The following is a 21,765-nucleotide window of genomic DNA, read 5'->3' as shown; positions in this document are numbered from 1 at the left end:
CATCTAAAACGATTTGTTGGCTTCCGCTGTTTTAAGTTTCCGCATGCTACTATTGACTACAGAGACATGATGACTCAACGATCAGATCCAATAGAATCCTTTTGGATGCTAATCACCTGTACACGTCCTTTGTTTGACTATTAAAATCTTGTATATAAGACATGGTTTTTATTTTGTTATCTCCATCAAATGGATGAGACCCACACCGTCAGCCATTAATTGTTCCTTGCACGATCATATTCCCCACTCTTACTAACACCGATTTATTTGGGCCTACATATATGAGGACTATCGCCGTACTATCTCTGGGGCATAGGAGAACTCCGCTACAAAGTTCATACTACTGTGCACGAGGGCCACTCTATCGCCATACAGTTGGCTCTGTGTCGCCTCACATATGAGGCTGAAGTAGTGGGGAATTCTGGGTGAGTCTTGTTTCAATTTTAAATGCTGTGGTTACCAAAACTTCAAGGCATACACTTGAAAAATTCTTTTGAATTACCGGAGTAACTTTTCTATAAATTTGAAATTGCTCTATTTGGGTTGCATTACTCACATTGTTACAGTAGCATTAAATTCAGAACATAATAATCCTTACCCATACGTAAGAAAAATTTTCACTGTACCGTATTCTAGAAAAAGTTCATGACCACGGCAGGGTGAACTTCCTTCCTTCCTTCCTTCCAGTGGAGTATGCCAAATTAAGTAGTTGTCTTACAAGCGAACTCGGCCCGTTAACTTGTTTTGTTCGGCGGTACACAAAGTCGCAAGAATCAATACGTCGCAAAATCTTATTGGCTAATGATATGCTCTCAAATATGTCATACTTTGTATCAAATTTAACCTTTGGCTACAACGGAACCAAGTTCCCAATCAGGAAGTACCTGCCGCTCCACTCATCGCAAGTGCTGCTACCAAATGTGAATAGTCAACTGCCTTACCTTGCACACTGATATGTCTAATGACGCTACTGTTCTCCTCTCGTATAAGATAGAATACTGAATCCACACTCAGTTCTTCAACTTCACCTTCAATGTCAGATAATACTTGACCTTCAAAAACCCCAAACTTGAAGCAAAGAAGCAGTGAGGGCCGTGGGGAGCCAGGAGTAACCAATGGTATCTTATTACTCATGTCAAACTTAAGCGATTCTATACCAACATCTTCTTTGACCAATTGACGACCACGCATACGTACTGCAACTCTCATTTGACTTCCTTTGAAGTCGTTGGCTTCTTGGTACACTCGAGGAAGCTGGCACTGTTCAAGTGCTATCATCATCAGTCTCCAAATAAGATCAAATAATGGTCCTGAACGGCCAAAAACCTGAATGTTAGCAGTGATCACATATCTATACCTTTTAGTTTGAAGTTCATCTTCTTCTTCTGGATATTCAATTGTCGACTCTATTTGTGTTCCTAAAGGTCCTACCCGTAGATTATTACTGTCTATCACTTTATTTATCTTTATCAACTCGAACAACTTCTGTGCAAGGCTCATCTCCTCATCGGTAGGTGCTCCTACTCGCCCTCTACTGATCTCTAATATTGGATATATGGTTCCACTAGCATCATTATCGAGATGGCCACCATCCTCACGTATTCCTAACGCAAGTGTTGTAATAATACGTGTGTGGGACCCATACCTAAGTATGCTACCACCTATACTTTCACCTGAGGGCTCTAGAACATCAACTGAAATATTGGTGAACTCAGTAGGTGTCTTGAGATTTGGACGAACTCCGAGTTCAAGATGACGACTTAAGGCAAGTCTTGGTTGAACCCGACCAAGCACTGGAAGAGGAATGGGAGTTTGCTTGAGCTCCATCTTGATGTCTACTTTGTATATCTAACTGTTGATAATTTGTCAGTATAGGCTTTTGAAGATGAGTTCTTTTTCACAAGGATGTTTTGTGTAAGTCTAAGTTACTCTGTGATCACGTGACTTAACCATGTAAACCTTCCATTACGTTTAAATAAATAGATAAATACCATATCAAGTAAACTTTTACAATTACTTTCATTATAGATAGTACTAATATAGTATTACGATTTAGGTTGTCCCTTAAAAGGCATCTTTGTATAGTATTTACATTTCATTGAAAACCTCTATTTATTCTGCAAAATTGAGAAGTCTGCATTAACAACTTTCACTAATTCAGGGAATGAAGGATCCCTGTTCACTCTCTACGTTACAACTTCACCATTAAATGCTCTAATAATATCAATTTTTTACCTATATTCTCTTCTCTGTACAACCCAAAAAAGTCAATAATACAAAAACAAAATCTTTAGACCCAACTTGGTCTAAAATGCACATCTCTATAATGCAGATCAACTAATTTCAAACCTTCGAATTAGATGTAGATCAGTTCCGTAATGCTCTCAATCTCTCAGCTAATAAATCTTCCTTCTCTTCTGAAACTTGGGTCTTTGTAGGGGGTGATATAATGTCAACCTTTGTTTCATTAAGACCTTGTTTCAATTCAATACCTGCTTCATCAGCCAATTGGTTCATTAATTCATCAACCTGTTCTTGTGGAGTGGTCAAGGCATTGACATTGTTGGTTGCCAGTTCATAATATGAAGTTGAACTATCCAAATCTTCAAACTGATTCTCAAATTTGTCCATAACCATTGAAATCCGTTCCAAATTCATAGTTTGCAATGCTTTGTCCATACCACGAATGACCTGGGTCATGTTTCCTGTTACACTTCTCATGGTAACAGCTGTTTGTACTCGTGATGCAACTGCATCAATTCTTGAAGCTAAACGGAGAAGGTTAACTCTCTCGTTAGCCTTACGAATAGCATTCTGAGCATACAACAGGGCGATATCATTATTTCCTTGCATCATGGCTTTTTTAACCTTGGCTTTCTCATTAGTTTCTTCCTTAGCCGCTTTTACAGCCTGTCTGTTCAACTGCTTGGCTGTAAACTTTAATTGAAAAAGAGAGTTTTCAAGCGACATTATACCAAATTTAATATAACCAGAAACAATAAATTCTCGGATAGGACAACGTTCTCTCCGTTAGTTTCTTTAGGGTCTTTGGGCTATTGCCCCTCCTACTTCTTTATCAGTTGGTCGAAAAAAGTCATGCTTGAAAAATCCACATCCAACATATAATATGGTAGCGCAATAACATGGTAGCACGGCAAACTGAACTTGTATCCCATCGTTGTTGATGCACATGGGCCATTTTAACCATTGCACACAATCGACTTTTCTGCATCCACAATCGATCTTGATACTTCAGGGTACAATTAAAACACAAAAGAGTGATAATACTCGAGTTTGAATACTAATTGCGTTACTTTTCAATATGAGTTCCTGTTTCTGTAAAAGTGAAGCACAAAAGGTCAAGTTGGACGACAAATACTTAAATTTGGAAGATCCAAACCATCCTGCAAACCTAATCTGTGAATTATGTCGGTTATTTTATGATAATAACTGGGTAACAGGTACTGGTGGTGGTATTTCAATCAGAGATGTCAAAGGTGCCAACCCTAATGTTGTATACATTGCACCATCGGGTATTCAAAAGGAACGGTTACAACCATGGGAAATGTTTGTCGTTGATCGTAGAAATGAGCAATTGTTAAGAACTCCTAATGAATGTCCTGAAGAATTGACGAAAAAGTACAAGTACAAACCATCTGCCTGTACACCATTATTTATGTCATGTTATACTTTACGTGATGCTGGAGCTTGTATCCACACACATTCACAGAATGCCGTCATGACAACTCTTCTTTATGAAGACAAGGTTGAATTCTCTATGTCACACATTGAACAAATTAAGGCACTTCCTCGATTGGCAATTAACCCCGAGACTAAAGTAGTTGAGAAAGTTGGAAGTATGGATTATCATGACACATTAGTGATTCCAATCATTGAGAACACTCCTTACGAAGAAGATTTGACAGATTCTTTGCAAGAGGCCATAAAAAACTATCCTGGTACCACTGCTGTTCTTGTAAGAAGACATGGGATCTATGTGTGGGGTGAGGATGTTTGGAAGGCCAAAGTTTATAATGAGGCATTGGATTACCTTTTAGAGTTGGCTGTTAAAATGAAGTTAGCAGGTATTCCTTTAGTTCGTGGAACATCTGAATAACTCCCCCCTTTTAATAAATAATAATAAACAAACTGTACTTTTTTCATAATGGATTTTTTGTACCTTTGAGTTCACATGCTGTATTGATAGTTGTCCAGTCGACTTTAGATTCAATTTCTCCCACACAAACAACCGAATCTCCACGAATCACGTACACCCCAAGTTCAATCTCTTGGGCATCTTCTCCACCACCCATGATCCACTCCGAACACTCAAGTAAGATTACATTGGTGGACTTATCATATCCAGCAAGGACCCCTTCTAAAAGTCGAGCATCTGTAGTGAGAATTCTCACTTGTTCTGAATAATGGTTAGTATTTCAGATTATAACTTGTAGTTACAAAATTATCAATGCCAATAACTATCGGTGAACTTAGAACATACTATCAACAAATGGTTTAAGATCAGACATAACAGAATTCTCTTTGCTTCCACGTATATCAGCAACTAGATGCTGTTTCAATTGTAAAGTAACAATACAACACCACAGGTTTACCACCGAGTTGGGTTTAAACGATGTTATTGGCGTCTACAATGGCGCTTTTGGGAAATGAATGTTTCCCATCATCGGATTTTTCAGGTGCGCACGCGAATCGAATCTGTAGACGGAGTTTGTATGGTTTCATTATTTTTGCAGTCATTTATATTCTTTAGGAATCACCAATAAAGTAAACACCAGTACTTCCGGTGAACCTTATACATCCACACATACACACACACATATATTTCCTCAAATTTACAGAATATAAATGCTATCGAATTCTTCCACTATAAGCCACTCCATGTCTGTTGAAGGGTCCTTTACATCTGAACAACAACAACTACTCGAATGGGCAGCACGCTTGGAAGTGGAGTGTCTAAGTCTTATTGAACTCAATAAGGAAAAAAATAAGAAAGTTCATCTTTCTGATCACAAGGTAGCTGAGCTAATAAACAATGTTAGTGACCAATTGAACCTGTTACAAGCTTTAATAACTGATATGTCTGGTCAGTTACAATCAATTAAAAAACAAATGGATGTCTCCGATAAGCTAACCTCCTCATTATACAACAAAATAGCTGTATTGGAGAAAAGAATCAACTCCTTGGAACCCAAGTCCAAGTCGTCCTCCAAATCCACGGCTCTGGATTTGGATAAATTCTTCCCCTGGGAGAAACTATCAGCAATATGTGACATGGCCGCTACAGAGTCAACCCGTGACATTAAAGAGTTTCTTCTGATCCTTGTTCCCAGAGTGGTGGAGGTGGAAAGAGCAAATAGATCTATTGCTGCTGGCCAGGATGAAGTGTGTAATGTTCTACGTACTTTAGCAAGTACCATGAAGAAAACAGGAAGCTACAATAACCCCCCATCTTCTTTTTCAAGACATAACTTTACTAAATAAGATGGTCTGTCATCAGATGGTGCTTTAAGTTTATTCATCTACGTGAGTCAACTAGTGGTACAACTTCCGTTTCACGGCGAGAGTTGAAGTGCAAGGGTTGAATTGTTCTATACACCTGCCGTTTCTGGATCAAACAATCTATCCTAAGTCCGCGGTGAGTTTCCATTTACGCTGTATGTAGGATTCGATCAATGCTATAAGCTTACTACTATACAAATACAAGGCAGGGCATCGGATGCCATTACAAAGTTTCTCAAGGCTCTGGTGTAAACTGAGTCATACCTACAGAATTGGTACGGTGTTTTTTGTATAAGACACATCCAAAACGCAATTTTTATTCTAGCTTGACTATAATTTTGCAGCTTCCGTTTACGATGTCTGGAACGATGAGTTAACGTACCATGCAAGTAGAATTCTATAAATATACAGTAAAAGTCGTAGAGATGTATTAAAGTGCACCAAATGGGGTATTAATTAATCATATATATAATAATAATGGCTACTAAAGAGTTAAAGAGTGAAATTTCCTATGCACAAGAAACCACATTATCTGCTCCTACAACAGAAGCCATAACTTCTGTTGGAGTTTGGGATAAATTTAAAGATTCCTTCAAACCAGCCCTTCAAACAGAAACTCTTACCAATGCACATGTGAATAGCGAGAATGCTGATTCCCTTAGCGATCTTGAACGTATTAATATCAACTCAGCAAACTCCAAATTGAACAGAAAGTTACAAAATAGACATTTGCAAATGATAAGTATAGGATCTTCAATCGGTACCGGCCTTTTTGTTGGATCTGGATCTGCATTAAATACAGGTGGTCCTGGTGGTATTATGATTGCATGGTTTATTATGGCAACAGCAGTCTATACAACCATTCAAGGATTAGGTGAACTTTCTACAACATTTCCAGTGTCCGGGTCCTTTAATGTTTATGCATCTCGTTTCATAGAACCAAGTGCTGGATTTGCAGTAGGGTGGAATTATTTTATGCAATTTTTCGTCTTGCTTCCATTGGAACTTGTTGCTGGTGCCATCACTATCAAATACTGGAACAAAGATATCAATTCAAATGTGTTTGTCATTATTTTTTGGTTAGTTATTGTGCTCATTACTTTGCTTGGAGTTCGATGGTATGGAGAAGCCGAGTTTATTTTTTCTATGATCAAAGTTGTTACGGTAGTGGGCTTTATTATCTTATCAATCGTATTGATATGTGGTGGGGGTCCCTCAAATGAATTTGTAGGTGGAAAATACTGGCAGAATCCTGGTCCCTTTGCCAACGGGTTCAAGGGAGTCTGCTCGGTATTTGTTACTGCTGGGTTTTCATTTGGTGGTACTGAAATGATCGGTCTTACTGCTGCTGAAACACCCAACCCTCGAAAGACTCTTCCAAAGGCAATAAAACAAGTATTCTGGAGAATTAGTATTTTCTATATGGGTACCTTGGTTATGATTTCCACACTTGTCCCTTATAACGATTCTAGATTGATGAATGCTTCATCATCTGTTGATGCTACAGCTTCTCCATTTGTGATTGCCATTGTTAATGGTGGGGTGAAAGGCTTACCTTCAGTCATTAATGCTGTAATTCTCATATCTGTCTTGTCAGTTGGAAATGCGTCCGTCTATGCCACTTCTAGATCTTTGAACTCTTTGGCAGAACAAGGAATGGCACCTAAATGGGCTGGATACATCGATAGAGCTGGTAGACCGCTTGTAGCTATTTTGGCTACCGATATCTTTGGATTGTTGGCATTGATCTCCGCAAGTAACAAACAAGAAGAGATTTTCAACTGGTTATTGGCATTGTCTGGGTTATCTTCCATATTTACATGGATTTCTATCAATGTTTCTCACATTAGATTTAGAGCAGCAATGAGATCCCAAGGTAGAGATTTATCGGAGTTACCATATCGTTCACAGGCAGGAATCTGGGGTTCATATTATGGACTTGCAATCAATATCTTAGTACTCATAGCTCAATTTTGGATTGCCTTATTCCCATTAGGTGGAAAGCCAAGTGCATATGGGTTCTTCATCTCATATTTGGGATTCCCAGTGTTATTAGCATCTTGGGTAGGATACAAGATATGGAAGAAAAGTCTCAGACTATGGATTAAGGCTGAATTCATTGATGTTGATACCGGCAGAGTTAATATCGATACTGATTTAATCAGACAAGAAGCTGTAGAAGAGAAGCAAGCTCTTAGCAGCAGATCCTTCATTTATAGAGTTTATAAATTCTGGTGTTGAGAAGGAGTGGGCCAATTCAATTAGCTATGGTATGGGAAATTAATACACGATCTGAATTAATATGAAGTTGTATAGTAGGAGAATTATTATTACCACCACCACATAAATCATTATAATAGAGCGCATAAATAGGCATATAACGCTTGAGAAACACCTTAATTTGTTCGTCAGACATACCAACACCCGTTTGTGAGATTAGCATATGCTCTTGTTGAGTTCTCCAATGTAGGACATTTTCAACAATGTTAGCTGCATTTATATTGACAAATACATCAAATTGATCCCAAATGTTGTGGTATAGCCTTAAATATCTATTCACTTCTTCCACTTCATACAATTTATAATCCCATAGATTGGGGTTTCCAAAATACGCAAGCTTTAGTTGAGTATCATCCAATGCTGTATATCCATTGAACCAACCTTCAAAAATAACAATATTGACAGGTTTATCTATTTTTACAGTCGATTCAGAACGATCACCTTTGCCATTGAATCTCAGTTTATCATAGATGGGAAATTGTATTGGACAATGTTCATTTCGGATACTGCTAAATAAACATTCACCAAGCACCAAATCATGCGTACCTGGTAACCCTCTACCATGTAAAAGTGAATTCTCATTAGTCAAGTTCAATTGATTCTGATCTTCATGGGTAAGATACAAATCGTCCATCAGGAATTGGATAGTTTGATATTGAGGGTACTTCTCCGTGAGAACCTTTTGTAAATGAACACTCAAATACAGCTTCCCTGACCCTTGAGGACCAGAAACACCTACTACTAAAGGTTTGGTCGTAAAGTCATGCTTCTTAATGTATTCATCGAGAAACTCGATGGTTACGCCTAAGGTATCCATGCTATTTAAGAGAGGAGTTTACTGGGAAGAAAGCTGGTGCGACTTTTTTGTTACCATTTTATTATAACGATATACTTAACCATATTGTATGGTAGCAATACGCAGAACCATAAAAAAGAGGAAGGTGAAGTTTATATGGCCTTGAATTCCTTCAATTTACTAACCAACTCATCAACACTTGCTACGACTACACCAGGCTCTCTAACTGGTGGTTCTTCCACCTTTAAGGTTTCCAATTTCTTTGCCAATTCTATGCCCAAGTCGGCAGGCTTTAATTTCTCCAATGGCTTCTTCTTGGCCTTCATGATGTTAGGTAAGGAAGCATATCTGGGTTCATTCAATCTTAAGTCAGTGGTGATCACAACTGGTAACTTGGCTTTTAATGTGTCAGCACCACCATCAACTTCTCTTGTTATAATGACATCATCACCTGAAAATTCAACTTTAGAAGCATTGGTTGCTTGTGGCCAATTCAACAAACCAGCAAGCATCTGACCTGTTTGGTTAGCGTCGTCATCAATGGCTTGTTTACCCAAAATAACAATGTTACTGTCTTCCTTCTCAACAACCTTCTTCAAGATCTTAGCTACTTGTAATGGTTCCACTTCTTCTTCACCTACATCAACTAAAGTTGTAGTGTCAACACCCTTAGCTAGTGCGGTCCGCAAAATATCTTGAGCCTTGGTAGGTCCAATAGAAACTGCGTGAATCTTTTCAACCAATCCCTTGTTGGCTTCTTTTATTCTTAAAGACTCTTCTAATGCAATGTCACAGAAAGGGTTCATGGAAAACTTAACCCCTTTAGTTTCAACACCTGTTTGGGCTTTGTTTATTCTGGGTTTGATAGCAAAATCAATTACTCTCTTGACAGGGACTAAAATCTTGAGTTTGGACGACATGATCTCTGGAGTTGCAGCCGTTAAAGACTCAATGTAAAGTAGAATTCAAAATCGATTACCTTGACTAAGTGTGTCTTAAAAATTTTCAGAAAACACTCAAGAACCGGAACAGTTCCGAGGGTTTAACCGACTATGTTTATTACTTTTGTCATCCGTAAGTAGGGTGATTTGGTTCTCCGTTTCCGGCGACCATTGACCGGTAAAGCGTAAGGAAACACTACATGCATACGATAATATATATACTATAATATAATTGCATTAACGATACTAATCTGGAATATAATTGATATGATTGATAAATGCGAACCTTAGAAAACATCAGGTAATCTTTCAATGACATATGAGTGACCACCAACACTCATGATAGGAATACCAGGGACCTTTCTGATTCTTCTTTTCAAATCAGCATCATTGGTGGCAACGATATAACATTTATGTTGTAAAACTCTGTGAACCAAACAGTCATCGGCATATGTACCCTTGTGGGAACAGCTTAAACGCTTTATACGAGGATCTTTAGCGAGTTTCAAAGCTATTCGATACTTTGGACCTAATTTTTCTAATTCTGCCATAACACAATCTGTCACCATAGGGATACATTTGGCATAGAGGGTATCCATGAAGCCTCTAACAATATCGATTTTCTTTTGGATGGAAAAGTTAAAGAAATTGGTATCTATGAGGATTTGATATGGGGGTTTAATACTTTCATTATATTGGAAAAATAAGGCTGATGATACTTGAGGTACGGATCTTGTAAGTTCAGGGTCATCTTTAGCAACTGCGGTCTTCTTCTTGAATTCTTCTTGATTCTTCTTTATGCGATTGTCTTTATTGTTCAAAGTACGTTTGACTAACGCAAACTTTCTTGTTTTCTTTACCTTTCCCATATTATAACTTGAACTAGAAGTAGTAGTGGAAGAGGATTATATGTACACGTTATGGTAATTCTTATATCAATGTCTTACTGAGTTTCTAAGGTTAATTTAGTATCAGCATTCTTAGTATGTTAAGTCATCTCATTACCAAATTTTATTGCGATGCCCCAAAAAGGACGTGCACCAAAATCAAAAGTTCAAGCCTTAAATTCGAACCTTCAATACAAAAGGTTTTCTTATCTACAGCCGCTGTAACCTCTTTACTAGTATACCGATTAGAATTCATATAACCAGAATCGATGCCACTGGAAAGCGACTTTGAATCCAATTCTTCAGTAGAAAATCCTATTTCCAGAGAAATAAGGAAGATCTGCACCGAGGACTTAGAATCCCCCATACAGGAACGGTTGCTTGGAACCCCCCAATTTAGATCAACACCTATACCATCACCATCACCAGGAATCCGTAGAAAAAAGAATCCATTCAATGGAGGTACAACCTGTAACCCGCTTCGGATGATCGTTTCACCTAGTTATAGTTATAAATTATGTAGGGCTCCATCAGACCCAGGAGAGATTTTGCGCTTATTACGAAACTTGAAAGTTCCACAGTTCAGTGAACTTGGGGGTAGTGCGGGCCCTTCCGATGATTGTAGGAGGAGTAGGTACGAGGAAGAACAACTAAAGCACGAATATGAACAAGACACAGATGAGGATAGTATTTCCCGGCTTTTACTTGATGTTATGAGGTTCAACCATCAGTTGGACCTTTATGAATTCCGTAAAACGATTTTGGTGGATAAATTAGAAGCCTTAATTTTAGAGAGTTCTCAAACAATACCACCTAGTGATGGAATTGATTATCAAGATAGGGGTTATATTTCTCGAGAACAAACAGGGAGCTATGACTCTGACCAAGAGAATAACCCCCTCAAGTGGAGAACCAACCACAAGGAAAATAACTTGGCTAAAGAATCTTTAGGTCTTACCCCTATAATTCCTCCACTTAAGGGGATATTGAGGGTCCCGAAATAACCAAGTATCGATTAATAAATGTTTGAGAAATAATTTTTGAGCCCCAACAGAGGAGGGTTCATGTTAAATTCTACATAGTTTTGAGCTAGTGTAAAAAATTCAATTAAATTATTAAGGTGTATTAAACATTTTTTGTAAAGCAAACCTCTATATAAGCATAGGCGAATAGGACACAACCATTTAGGTTGAAATGTTGATTCACATAATCAAAGCAGCGAAACCAGCAGCAGCGATACCGGCAACAGCACCAACCTTCACGTCGACAGCAGCAGCAGCACCTGAAGCAGTTGAAGAAGAAGAATTGTTAGCAGCTTGGACAGTTGCAACGGCGGCAGCAGCGGCGAAAACGTATTTGAATTGCATTCTAAAAGGATTTATTAAGATTGAATAATTCAAAAACTGTAATTAAATAAGAAAGAAACAGATAATTTACATTTGTCAGTTTGACTCAGGGGAACGGTCCCTTAAATATGTTAGACCGAAAACGTATTTTGACAGAAGTTTGGATTCGCGTGTGTTATCCAAAAATAGGTACTCGATAGGAGCATAAATTGTATGGGTTTTGTCCCATAAAAGAAATTCATAATTGAAACCATGTGGATTTAGTTTCTTCTATGTCGTTTTTGCCTTTTAACCCCCACCACCTCAATTTTAACACCGGATTCCCGACTTGTGTCCATTTCGATTTCTGCAGTAGGACTATTCGCGATATTCGCAACCAGTCAATCATAAAGAAATTTTTCAAAGAGAGGTGTGTATGTGGAACCCACCAGGTACTTTATGATTGCTACCGAGAATTCCTCCACTTAAAGTTGCTTTTGAACCTGTATAATAAGCTGGTTTAGAAAGCAATTTCATTAATCACAACAGCAGATTGGAATCTCACGAATCCTTTTTGATGTCGAAGCATCTATTCTCATTTTGCAAACTATATAGCATTCTCTTCCGGAAAAAAACTCAATTCTAAACGTCTTTTATCTCGGATAGTAGCATAAGTTTGATTAAATTATTGAAGAATATATTCGTTTCGTAGCTTCAACTTAACGAACGGTTTAGTTTAGGTTTTGATTATACGGTATGAATTGACGGCGTAATTTGCAAATAAAGAATCGAGGCAGTGCCGAAATCTTTTGGAGTTATTGTGGCTGTTGTTATTAGTCTATTCTGCAGTCAAAATCTCTGTCAGCAACTAAGTAAGGACTGTGTAGTGTTCCCAGTTGGTATTAAAGGTCCAAGATTGGTTTTGAGCCAAACGTGTTAAACGACTTGATTAAAATTCGTTTGGGCAAAACGGCTTTAGTGGTTACTTTTTTTTCACGGGACCAATTCAACGAAACTTTGCGAATGGCTCGAATTCGTTACATGAAAAGAAATCAACCATGCATCAAGAACCAATACAACACAAGATGGCCCTTGAGGCTGTGTAGCAGGAAAAGGAATTCACGGCTAACAAAACACCTTATAGCCTAATTATATTTCCTAAGGTCCAAGTTTGTTCTCAGCCACGTTAAGGTGTACTAAAGTTTTAACAATAGTATTCAGGAACAAAGAATCGCTTCTATTGTTCCATTGATGGTGTTCAACTTGAATCTTAAACAGAGTAGTTTAATCGTATTTTAGCTGAATTAATAGAACAGAGGTATCATTCGTTTGAATATGTAATTCGTTATAAATCATTATCTCCATGTTCGTTAGTAATTGCAAAATGTATTGGGAGCATCTTATCATAAGTGTTTGTTATTGATATATATGTGTTTCAGTGCTGTGTCGTTTTGTTCTGATTTATCAAATAACTGTGTAGTTAAATCCCCCATCCCCTACTCGAAGATGTGAGTGGTCATATCACCTCAAATTTAACCCATTAATGTTTTGCAATTAACTCCCTATCCCTTAAGTCGAATAGCATTCAAGAAGATTCAGCTAACTCTTTCTATCACAGATTTTCTTTACTGTATCTATGGTTGATACGAAGAAATCAAAGAGAATATTACCAAAAACATTTGGTCCTGGTGAAATTAGAACCAAACGATTAAAAGGTGATATCACAAGTTTAGAGATAAATAAAATTGCCTATATTAGTAAACCAATATTATCACATTCTACATCACCTCGTATACTGAGTGTTTCCGCGTTTCAACCTCGTCATCCACCTCCTTGCCCTCCGCCAACTCTGTTTGAGCTGCTTCCTAAAATCATGCCAGTTACTACTACAGTAAATGCCGTTAGTTCGTTAATGCTGAAATGGGTCAAAGTGAAAAATACGACTAAAAAAGTTGTTGCCTATAGTAAGCGGAAACAAAAACAAAAAGCAACTATAGAAGAAAAACCGATTACCATTATTGAGCCAGAGAATCCTTCAAAAAGTGCAGTAGTCAAAGCTGAACTCTCTACTGATACCAAACATGACGATTCTAATGCCATTGATGAGCTGCTGTTGCTTGACTTACACCAATTAGAAGCTGCACTTTATTATGTTCTTCAAAATGATGGTCCAAATGAGTCTAATAAAACTTAATTTGAAATTAATGTATGAGGCTAAAACATACCTATGATAGAGATACATCCTATTTAAATAAAAGATATCACCTGTGGATAGATCAAAATTGTTTAGCCACATGGGCATTTTTAATTAATTAATTAATGAGGTACCATTACTTTATTTGATGGTTCCAGCTGCTCATACCATCTATTGCAAGCTCTACTGAAAGTTATTTATGCTTGCGACTGAAAAAAAACACACATGAGCTTATCTTACCTCGATAACACATAGTAGCGAACGAGAAGCATTATCTGATTAAACATCTTTTATCGTTATCTTACTTCACTTGCCTTATCAGAGACTGCACACACTACCAAGATTATTGTATCAGCCAATAGCGGGAGTCACATGATCGTCTCTGCCCCTTCTTCAAGTTTCTCACGTGAACGATCCTCACATTTTCTCGGTATGGATTTTCTTCGGTATGACTCGAAATAATTGGTAAAAGTACGGCGGTGCCACCAATAATGCCCAATGCCGTGTTGGCTTTTTGTACCCATTGTACGTATTTTATGGGGAAGTACAACTAAAATTACTGTACAAAGATGTTAATTTTTCTTGCCCTAGGGATATAGGTGTGATCTGAGATTTGGAGAAAGTTAGCTTCAACATTGAGAAGATTACAATTTATAAAAGTTTTCGTTGCTTTCTTTATTACATAAAATCGAGTAGTACTTGAAGCATTACTGATTTATTTCGTTGACGTTTGTAAGGTAAATAGTCATGGGTTCATTTGCTACCGGAAGAGGAGGAGCTGGTAATATTCATTCCAATCCCACCGAATTGACTGATGGGTTACGTCCGACTGTATCCACCAATTCCGTCAAGAAAGTGACTTCTGCTGGCAGTGATGATAAGAGAATATATTACTCTACTGGTAGAGGTGGTGCTGGTAATATCAAATCATCTAGTGAAATCCCATCACCAAAGTTAATTCCTCAAGGTTCTAATACTCCACAGTTGACTTCCAATATCATTACTACTGGTAGAGGCGGTTTTGGAAACATGGTTAAGAATGACAACCCCGAATTAATTCGAAAGTTACAAGACGTTGACGGAGCTGCTCCTGGTGAAGAGTTGACATCTGTTACAAGTAATAGATCATTTACTGTCGGTAGAGGAGGATTAGGTAACGTTGTTTCAAAGACAAGATCACATGGAAGTGCCCATCTGACTGAGGAAGTGCCTAACTTGTATGCCGTTACAAGTAATGGAGAATCCAGAGAATCTAGACTCAAGAAGCAAAATCAAAAGAATTTTGTAGGCAAATTGAAGAATTTATTCCATTAGAAAGCCTGCTATAAATCTTCCACTTAGAGTATTTTTTTCTTTACTTCTCTTCTTTTCCCTTTCTATTCTACATTTTATTAATCGTGACATCTATTGAACAGTCTTTCATGCACTGGTTCGTGTCGCTCATTGTTTCATATAGTTTTATACAATATTAATTTTTACATCATAACGCTATTGCCTTAAATCTATTCTCTCTATTGTTCCATTAGGAAAGATCTCAATTTATCTAAGGCCCGGTATCTATGGGAAATGGTATTCTTAACTTCTTTATCCATTTCTGCATAAGTTTGTTTAAAGCCCCTAGGTTCAAATATAGAATCCCAACCAAAGTTCTTATGTCCTCTACTGGCAACAATATTCCCTTCTGTGATTCCTTGAAATAACCTTACTTCTTCACCAGGTCCAGCACAATACCCAAATGTGCAAATAGCATTGGCAGATTTGTCTTCGAATTTGTACAACATATCATTAAGGCCATCTAATCCAACAGCCTTCACAAACCATTTGATGTAGGGACCAGGTAAGTTATTGAAAGCGTTGAATCCCAAACATGTGTCTTCAACAAGAACTGGTCCTCCAATAATTTCAGCTGCTTGCTTAGCTTTATGAATGGCCACTTCTTCAATTGAACCTTGTACTTCATCTAAATCTAACGACTTGTTGGTAATTGTGAAACGACCCACCTTGGGATCTTCTTGATTTTCACCAGCAAGAATGTATAACACTTCCCTTAGCTTGTTAGCATTCCCTGTAACAAAAGTTATAGTGGACATGTTTGCAACAAATCGAATTGTGGAAGGAAAGTTTGAAGAGTCATCTCGTGATTTTGATGGTTAAAATATTCATCGAATCTTACAGTGCGAAATATGAGTCAACCAACAAGCCACCACCAGTGGGTATAATTATCTATTACTTAAGTAATCCTGATTATATTTATTTGAAGTTCTATATTATGTACAGATAAGTGGACCAGAAAATGTGTTCCCCATATAATTTATATATTGCCATAGAGAGATTCTATGATTACAATGTTTGATGAGTACGCTTACGTACCTGCCTTTGGAATAAAACTTAGATCTTACCCAATCTCTTCTTCAATGATCGTTCGGACCTTCTTCTCTTTCTCAACTTGTGCTTCTTCATCTTCTTTCTCCTTTTCCGTAACACAGAATCAGCGTACATTGTACTGTCACTGAAAGACATGTCCTCTGCACCGTTAGAAGCCCAATTTTCATTCGATATCTTATCAAGAATGCTATTACTTGGGAGTTCAACGTCACTCAATCCAGATCTTGTATTTGAATCATTAATTTGGAATCTTTTGTCAATGGGTGATTTCAATCCCCAGACTGGTAATGTGTTAATGACAGCAATAGGGTTTCTTTGGACAACAAACGTTCTTACTGACATCCACAGAATAGGCATGGCCCTCCTGGTTATAATCGATCTGAACATCGTCTTTTATAGTTTGGTTGACCGACTGTTACACTCCGGTTAACTAAGGCAGGTTTTGTTAGTTCGAAAATTTTTTTTCGTTGCAGGTTGAATTGCAGAATCTACAAGCAAAACGCGAATTCTTGGACACAGACTTCTTAATTGGGAAGTCTATAATATTCTATAACTGTTAAGCTTAGCTATGGATCAAAGGCCAATTCTATATTAATGGTGATGGGACCCTTTCTGCACCGTACTAAAAATCCGTTGGTTCCCGAAACACCATTACTTGAACTAACATTTCCAAGCATTGAACTGGGCCAATCTGTGACATCATATTTGAGACCAAATGTCGTGAGCTCAACTTCACCTGATCCTAGTGGAAGTAAACCACAAATTGGAACTCTGTCTCGAGAATTAAATGCTGTTTTGTTGGAATAAATTACAGCATTAGAACCTTCTGGTAAAAGGAAAATCATTTCAGATTTGGTGATGTGGAATTGCTGAATTGACGGGTGAATTTCATGAGTCTTGTACAATTGACTTATGGAATGAACTGTTTGATCAAAACGACCCCCTATACCGCCAAACACATAGAGATTAAGTTTTGGTGCAACTGTCAGGTTTTTAACAATATGTTTCTGATACAATACTTCAATTTCATCATGGGTATCGATGGGACCCTTTATAATAGTAGGATTATACAACTGGAGTTGAACTAACATCAATGCTTTCATGTAGTCAGTCGCAAATTGTGTCGCTTGCTCTATTACCCTAGTGCCATGTCTTTCGTAGTACTCACGAACTGATTTATGGAGTGAATCTAAATCTCCCACAATATATAAAGGAATGTACTGCTTACGTTCTTCTTCAGAATCGAAGTAATCGTAAAGTCTATTGGCTCCACCGTCAGCACACACATGAATCAGACAACCTTGCCAGACAGTGAGAAACCTGGGAACATTCTTGAGGGATTGGTTTAGCACTATAAGGGCCCTGGCGGTGGGGTCTTCGACAGATGGCGAAAACACTGAGAACGGAGAGATTACATTGACATCGTTTGGGATCTTTATATCCATATCATCATCTTGGACTGTTACCGACATGGCTTTATAGTGCACAAAGAAAGATAAGGAATTGAGAGAAATACTTTTCCTCCAATTTTATTATCATGGCATGATTAGAACAAATTCAACAGAAATGAATGAATTTTAATACCTACAATTAATATTTATATAAGTTATTTAAGACAAGGATCTTTTCCACGCTATACATCAAAGACTAAGATAAATAGTATACAAAACGTGAGTTGTTTGTGTTGAAACCATGTAGTCAATTGAATAGCTGAAAGTAAGAAACGGAAAAGATTTGAAACTACTATCAAGAAGATAACAACAGCTACATCAAGAACCCCTATGGAGTATAATTGTTCATTGTAACTGTCTACATATATGTATAATTTTGCCTTGTAGTTGGTCAAACATGATAGTGTCGAACTCGATATGGTTCGCACCAAACTAATTCAAGTGGAAAAACATTACAACCTTAAAACCAACCTTCTCTTTACTAGTGGAACTAGAAGATGACCAGTGATAATCAAGTCATCAACTCAGATATATCTACTACAGCAGGTGGTGCACCCAGTACGGCAGCTAGTGGAACCAATGAAGGGGCTAGCGCTACTTCTAACGGGTCATCAACCAATGTCACTCCAAGAGATGTACGGTTGTTGAACCTAATCTTTGCTACACAGAATATACATCATTATCAAGACCATGTGCCGCTACAACTAATGGATTTTGCCCACAGATACACCCGCTCTATATTGAAGGATGCTTTGGTATACAATGATCATGCTAAACCACTCAATACAAATACCAATTTGAACTCTAATGCAAACACTACAGTTACTACTGATGATATACGTCTTGCCATAGCTGCTGCTGCCAATTATCAATTTAAGCCAGCCCCACCCAAAGAGCTAATGTTAGAGCTTGCTCATGAACGTAATGCTAAATCGTTGCCAGCAATAATTCCCAAATGGGGTTTAAATTTACCTCCAGAAAAATACTGCTTGACTGCCAGAGATTGGGACGATATTTACGATGAACCAGAAGATGAATCAAAGAAGAAGAAGCAGAAGCAATAATAACGACAACAATCGCGTTAGCTGGTGCTTGGCCACCACTAGTGCCAATAGTAATCAATTTCATCATGAGCAAGAATAAGAATAAGAATAAGAATAAGAACAAGTACTCAAGTTAAAAGAGGGGTTCGTCTTTGAAGTCAAACTCAAAGTTAAAGTTCGAATATGATCTTGAGTAAAAGCATAGTATCAGCAAACAGTGTGATTTTTATTTTTGCTGATAAATGTCATCCAATCATGATATATGACATCAAGTTCATTTCTCTGTATAATATGTGGTTTCTATGTAGCCCTGATGTAAAATAATAGAATGTTTAATGATATAATACAACTATTAACGGTTCATTATTAGCCCTTTGGTTGTTGTCACAAGCGGATATTATGGTAGCACCAATTGAGGCTCATTTTTTTAGTGTTTTTTGATTTAACAGCACGGTACGTAATGTAACAACAAACTATAAGCACAACATCTTTAACTAGTTAAACAATGCTTCAACCATCAATGGCTTCTATCCCAGAGTATGTTAACAAAAAGGATTGGAATAACAGGATTCGTTGTACTAACAAACAAATATCAGAGCTCGTGAAGAGTACTTGGGCTCCTCATTGATAGAGCGTACAAGCAGATTACAATCTTTCAATGATTTAGGTGCAGCAGATTTATGTAATATTTATAAGGAATCAGTAACATCGAAGAAGAATGCAGAAATTGGAACTTTTTTGTATTTCACTGGTGTTGATACTTCCAATGCTGCATCTATTGCTGCTCATTTACAGAGTTTGGCCACGTTGATAACAGCAAAAGCTCAATATTGGTTTGGTGAAAAAAAACACTGGAAAGTTCCTCAGATAAGCTATTGCAGTTATAATGCGTTTTCCAAAGTTGATATGAGAGTCACGGTTCATATCCCTGGTAAAATTGAAAGCTCAGTTGTAAGTGCTGATGGGAAACTAGTCCTGGATAAATTGAGTAAAGATGAATTAGAAGCGTTCTGGCAAGAAACTTATGTCAGTGGTTTGGTACGAAGTCTTTTGGATACTGAAGATGATGACGTTTCTCGTTTAGGTGGTCTTGTGGAAGTAAGAAAATTGAACCCTTTTTCCATTAGTCCACATACAGTTATTGATTCTTTTGTCACTGGTTTTGAAAAGTTATTTTTTGATGGCCCTAAACTTGGATGTTGTGTTGAAATTCCCCAACCCACATACGTTAATAACTACTTGGTTGATGCGTTCTTGAAATTGGTTAAATTAGTTAAAAACTATGATGAAGCACTCGAAGTCCTTGAAAGATTAAGAGAAAAGGAACCAACAGTGGTTTCAATAATGGCCAAAGTATATCTTATGAAAGATGAAGAAATCAAGGCTATTGACCTTGTATACGATGCAGTTCAAAAAGATAAAAGAGACGCCAATCTTTTATTGATACAAGCTCAATTCTGTGTTGACAAGGGAAGAAATGACTTGGCACTTGAATTGGCCAAGCAAGCAGTGAAGTCCTCACCGTCAGATTTTGTTTCGTGGGCCATGCTCGTTAAAGTTTATACTAATCTTCGTGATTACGAAAACGCGTTGCTTACATTGAACTCATGCCCTATGAACTCTCATAAGGAAAATTTTGCACTTAAGAGGGTTGTTCCTTTGAGAGGAGGTGGAGAAGATTTACATTTGCCCTCTCCTATTGATGTGACGATGGAAGAAGTTTCCAGTTTGCAGAATGATGAGCTAGCTTACGAACAACGTAACTTGGACCCTCAATTGGCCAGTTTACCAGCATCAAATTTGAAGTCTACTTTTGCCATGGCCTATGAATTATTGACAGATATAGTCAACAAAACAGGTTGGGAAACATTATTAAAATACAGAGCAAAAGTATTTGTGATGGAGGAAGAGTACAGAAAGGATAAGATCAACAATAGCAAGCAAAATCTTTCTAAGGCAAGAAAGGATTCAATAAACTCCGTACAAAATGGAGGCGAAGATAATGCATCCACTATTGCAGTGAAATCACCACTGAGAGACAATCAAAACACTGAAATAAATGGAGAAGGTACCGAGAATGGTGAAACTTCCAACATGAATCCTGGTGAAACTGTTCCCACTGATGTTGCAAATGAATCTGAAACTGTAGAGGTATTATCTGATGGAGAGACAGAAGTGAACCTCACCCAAGCCAATGGTGATTTTAAAGCGAAACGTTTATGTGAAAGATGGTTGGACAATTTGTTTATGTTATTGTACGAAGATTTGAGGGCTTATACTGTTTGGCAAGCTGAGTATGTTCATTTCAAGGCACAGCAAATGGAATTTAAGAAGACTACTTTAGAATGGGAATTGTTGGGTCAACTTGCATTTAGATTGAAGCATTTCAAGGAAGGTTCAGTGGCATTTTCCAATGCCTTGAAGGGAAGGTTTTCAGCCCGTTCCCAAAAGGAAATGTTGACTTGCTATATTAAAGAGAGATCACGTATATTGGCTCGTAACAGTACCAGCACAAATATTGTTGCTAACTACAACAAGGCTCTTAACCTGCTTAACGACAAAATCCTAGAATGTTGTGTTAAACTTCTTGTTTGGAATCACCGTTGGTATTGTGACTTTTCATACAACTTACTTGATACGTTAAGTGATTTGGTAGAAAAAGAGGGATTACTTCGGGTCAAGACTTCTGTTCAAGCTCAATATTCCGATGCACCTTCCAATCACAATTCTTCTTCTTCATCATCAACTTCAAACTCAAGCAATCATGGTATAATCAACTTGATGGATCAATTTTATGATTTCCTCGGAGAAATCAATGGTGAGAACATTGAACAATCAACCATCAATACGAGTAACCCTTCATTGAATGATCAAAGAGCTCACTAGTTATAAACTTTATAGTTAACAAGGTTACAAAAGGGACTGCTATTTTTTAACAACAAA

The 21,765-nt window shown here is 37.6% G+C and overlaps 15 protein-coding genes across 15 annotated transcripts; 7 read left to right on the top strand and 8 right to left on the bottom strand.

The window, feature by feature from the left end:
- Nucleotides 1-873: 873 nt before the first annotated feature.
- Nucleotides 874-1,827, bottom strand: KQ657_003393 (exosome non-catalytic core subunit; the record flags this gene model as incomplete). The annotated part of the gene is made up of 1 exon (XM_043194119.1): nt 874-1,827. The coding sequence occupies one exon, from the start codon at nt 1,825-1,827 to the stop codon at nt 874-876; it is 954 nt and encodes a 317-aa protein (XP_043051171.1).
- A 540-nt stretch (nt 1,828-2,367) lies between these two features.
- On the bottom strand, nt 2,368-2,970 carry DID2 (uncharacterized protein; the record flags this gene model as incomplete). The annotated part of the gene is made up of 1 exon (XM_043194118.1): nt 2,368-2,970. The coding sequence occupies one exon, from the start codon at nt 2,968-2,970 to the stop codon at nt 2,368-2,370; it is 603 nt and encodes a 200-aa protein (XP_043051170.1).
- A 352-nt stretch (nt 2,971-3,322) lies between these two features.
- Nucleotides 3,323-4,117, top strand: MDE1 (methylthioribulose 1-phosphate dehydratase; the record flags this gene model as incomplete). Its single annotated transcript, XM_043194117.1, has 1 exon — nt 3,323-4,117. One exon carries the CDS (start codon nt 3,323-3,325, stop codon nt 4,115-4,117), a length of 795 nt encoding a protein of 264 aa, XP_043051169.1.
- A 782-nt stretch (nt 4,118-4,899) lies between these two features.
- On the top strand, nt 4,900-5,502 carry KQ657_003390 (uncharacterized protein; the record flags this gene model as incomplete). The annotated part of the gene is made up of 1 exon (XM_043194116.1): nt 4,900-5,502. One exon carries the CDS (start codon nt 4,900-4,902, stop codon nt 5,500-5,502), a length of 603 nt encoding a protein of 200 aa, XP_043051168.1.
- Nucleotides 5,503-5,997: 495 nt separating this feature from the next.
- Nucleotides 5,998-7,761, top strand: GAP1 (Gap1p; the record flags this gene model as incomplete). The annotated part of the gene is made up of 1 exon (XM_043194115.1): nt 5,998-7,761. The coding sequence occupies one exon, from the start codon at nt 5,998-6,000 to the stop codon at nt 7,759-7,761; it is 1,764 nt and encodes a 587-aa protein (XP_043051167.1).
- Nucleotides 7,762-7,777: 16 nt separating this feature from the next.
- KQ657_003388 (putative ATP-dependent kinase) lies at nt 7,778-8,617 on the bottom strand (the record flags this gene model as incomplete). The annotated part of the gene is made up of 1 exon (XM_043194114.1): nt 7,778-8,617. One exon carries the CDS (start codon nt 8,615-8,617, stop codon nt 7,778-7,780), a length of 840 nt encoding a protein of 279 aa, XP_043051166.1.
- A 131-nt stretch (nt 8,618-8,748) lies between these two features.
- Nucleotides 8,749-9,668, bottom strand: CIR1_2 (uncharacterized protein; the record flags this gene model as incomplete). Its single annotated transcript, XM_043194113.1, has 2 exons — nt 8,749-9,543; nt 9,660-9,668. 2 exons carry the CDS (start codon nt 9,666-9,668, stop codon nt 8,749-8,751), a joined length of 804 nt encoding a protein of 267 aa, XP_043051165.1.
- Nucleotides 9,669-9,824: 156 nt separating this feature from the next.
- On the bottom strand, nt 9,825-10,406 carry FCF1 (rRNA-processing protein; the record flags this gene model as incomplete). The annotated part of the gene is made up of 1 exon (XM_043194112.1): nt 9,825-10,406. The coding sequence occupies one exon, from the start codon at nt 10,404-10,406 to the stop codon at nt 9,825-9,827; it is 582 nt and encodes a 193-aa protein (XP_043051164.1).
- A 287-nt stretch (nt 10,407-10,693) lies between these two features.
- KQ657_003385 (uncharacterized protein) lies at nt 10,694-11,428 on the top strand (the record flags this gene model as incomplete). Its single annotated transcript, XM_043194111.1, has 1 exon — nt 10,694-11,428. One exon carries the CDS (start codon nt 10,694-10,696, stop codon nt 11,426-11,428), a length of 735 nt encoding a protein of 244 aa, XP_043051163.1.
- A 3,262-nt stretch (nt 11,429-14,690) lies between these two features.
- Nucleotides 14,691-15,257, top strand: KQ657_003384 (uncharacterized protein; the record flags this gene model as incomplete). Its single annotated transcript, XM_043194110.1, has 1 exon — nt 14,691-15,257. One exon carries the CDS (start codon nt 14,691-14,693, stop codon nt 15,255-15,257), a length of 567 nt encoding a protein of 188 aa, XP_043051162.1.
- Nucleotides 15,258-15,454: 197 nt separating this feature from the next.
- Nucleotides 15,455-16,033, bottom strand: HAM1 (nucleoside triphosphate pyrophosphohydrolase; the record flags this gene model as incomplete). Its single annotated transcript, XM_043194109.1, has 1 exon — nt 15,455-16,033. One exon carries the CDS (start codon nt 16,031-16,033, stop codon nt 15,455-15,457), a length of 579 nt encoding a protein of 192 aa, XP_043051161.1.
- A 136-nt stretch (nt 16,034-16,169) lies between these two features.
- On the bottom strand, nt 16,170-16,685 carry KQ657_003382 (mitochondrial 37S ribosomal protein mS38; the record flags this gene model as incomplete). The annotated part of the gene is made up of 2 exons (XM_043194108.1): nt 16,170-16,183; nt 16,343-16,685. The coding sequence occupies 2 exons, from the start codon at nt 16,683-16,685 to the stop codon at nt 16,170-16,172; spliced, it is 357 nt and encodes a 118-aa protein (XP_043051160.1).
- A 209-nt stretch (nt 16,686-16,894) lies between these two features.
- Nucleotides 16,895-17,800, bottom strand: KQ657_003381 (thiamine diphosphokinase; the record flags this gene model as incomplete). Its single annotated transcript, XM_043194107.1, has 1 exon — nt 16,895-17,800. One exon carries the CDS (start codon nt 17,798-17,800, stop codon nt 16,895-16,897), a length of 906 nt encoding a protein of 301 aa, XP_043051159.1.
- A 476-nt stretch (nt 17,801-18,276) lies between these two features.
- TAF9 (chromatin modification protein) lies at nt 18,277-18,843 on the top strand (the record flags this gene model as incomplete). Its single annotated transcript, XM_043194106.1, has 1 exon — nt 18,277-18,843. The coding sequence occupies one exon, from the start codon at nt 18,277-18,279 to the stop codon at nt 18,841-18,843; it is 567 nt and encodes a 188-aa protein (XP_043051158.1).
- Nucleotides 18,844-19,327: 484 nt separating this feature from the next.
- BUD7 (exomer complex subunit) lies at nt 19,328-21,708 on the top strand (the record flags this gene model as incomplete). Its single annotated transcript, XM_043194105.1, has 2 exons — nt 19,328-19,359; nt 19,419-21,708. The coding sequence occupies 2 exons, from the start codon at nt 19,328-19,330 to the stop codon at nt 21,706-21,708; spliced, it is 2,322 nt and encodes a 773-aa protein (XP_043051157.1).
- Nucleotides 21,709-21,765: the final 57 nt, after the last annotated feature.

Source organism: Scheffersomyces spartinae (genome assembly GCF_019049425.1).
Source record: "Scheffersomyces spartinae strain ARV_011 chromosome Unknown scaffold_3, whole genome shotgun sequence".
NCBI lineage: Eukaryota > Fungi > Ascomycota > Pichiomycetes > Serinales > Debaryomycetaceae > Lizanozyma > Lizanozyma spartinae.
This window is presented reverse-complemented; position numbering and strand designations above follow the sequence as displayed.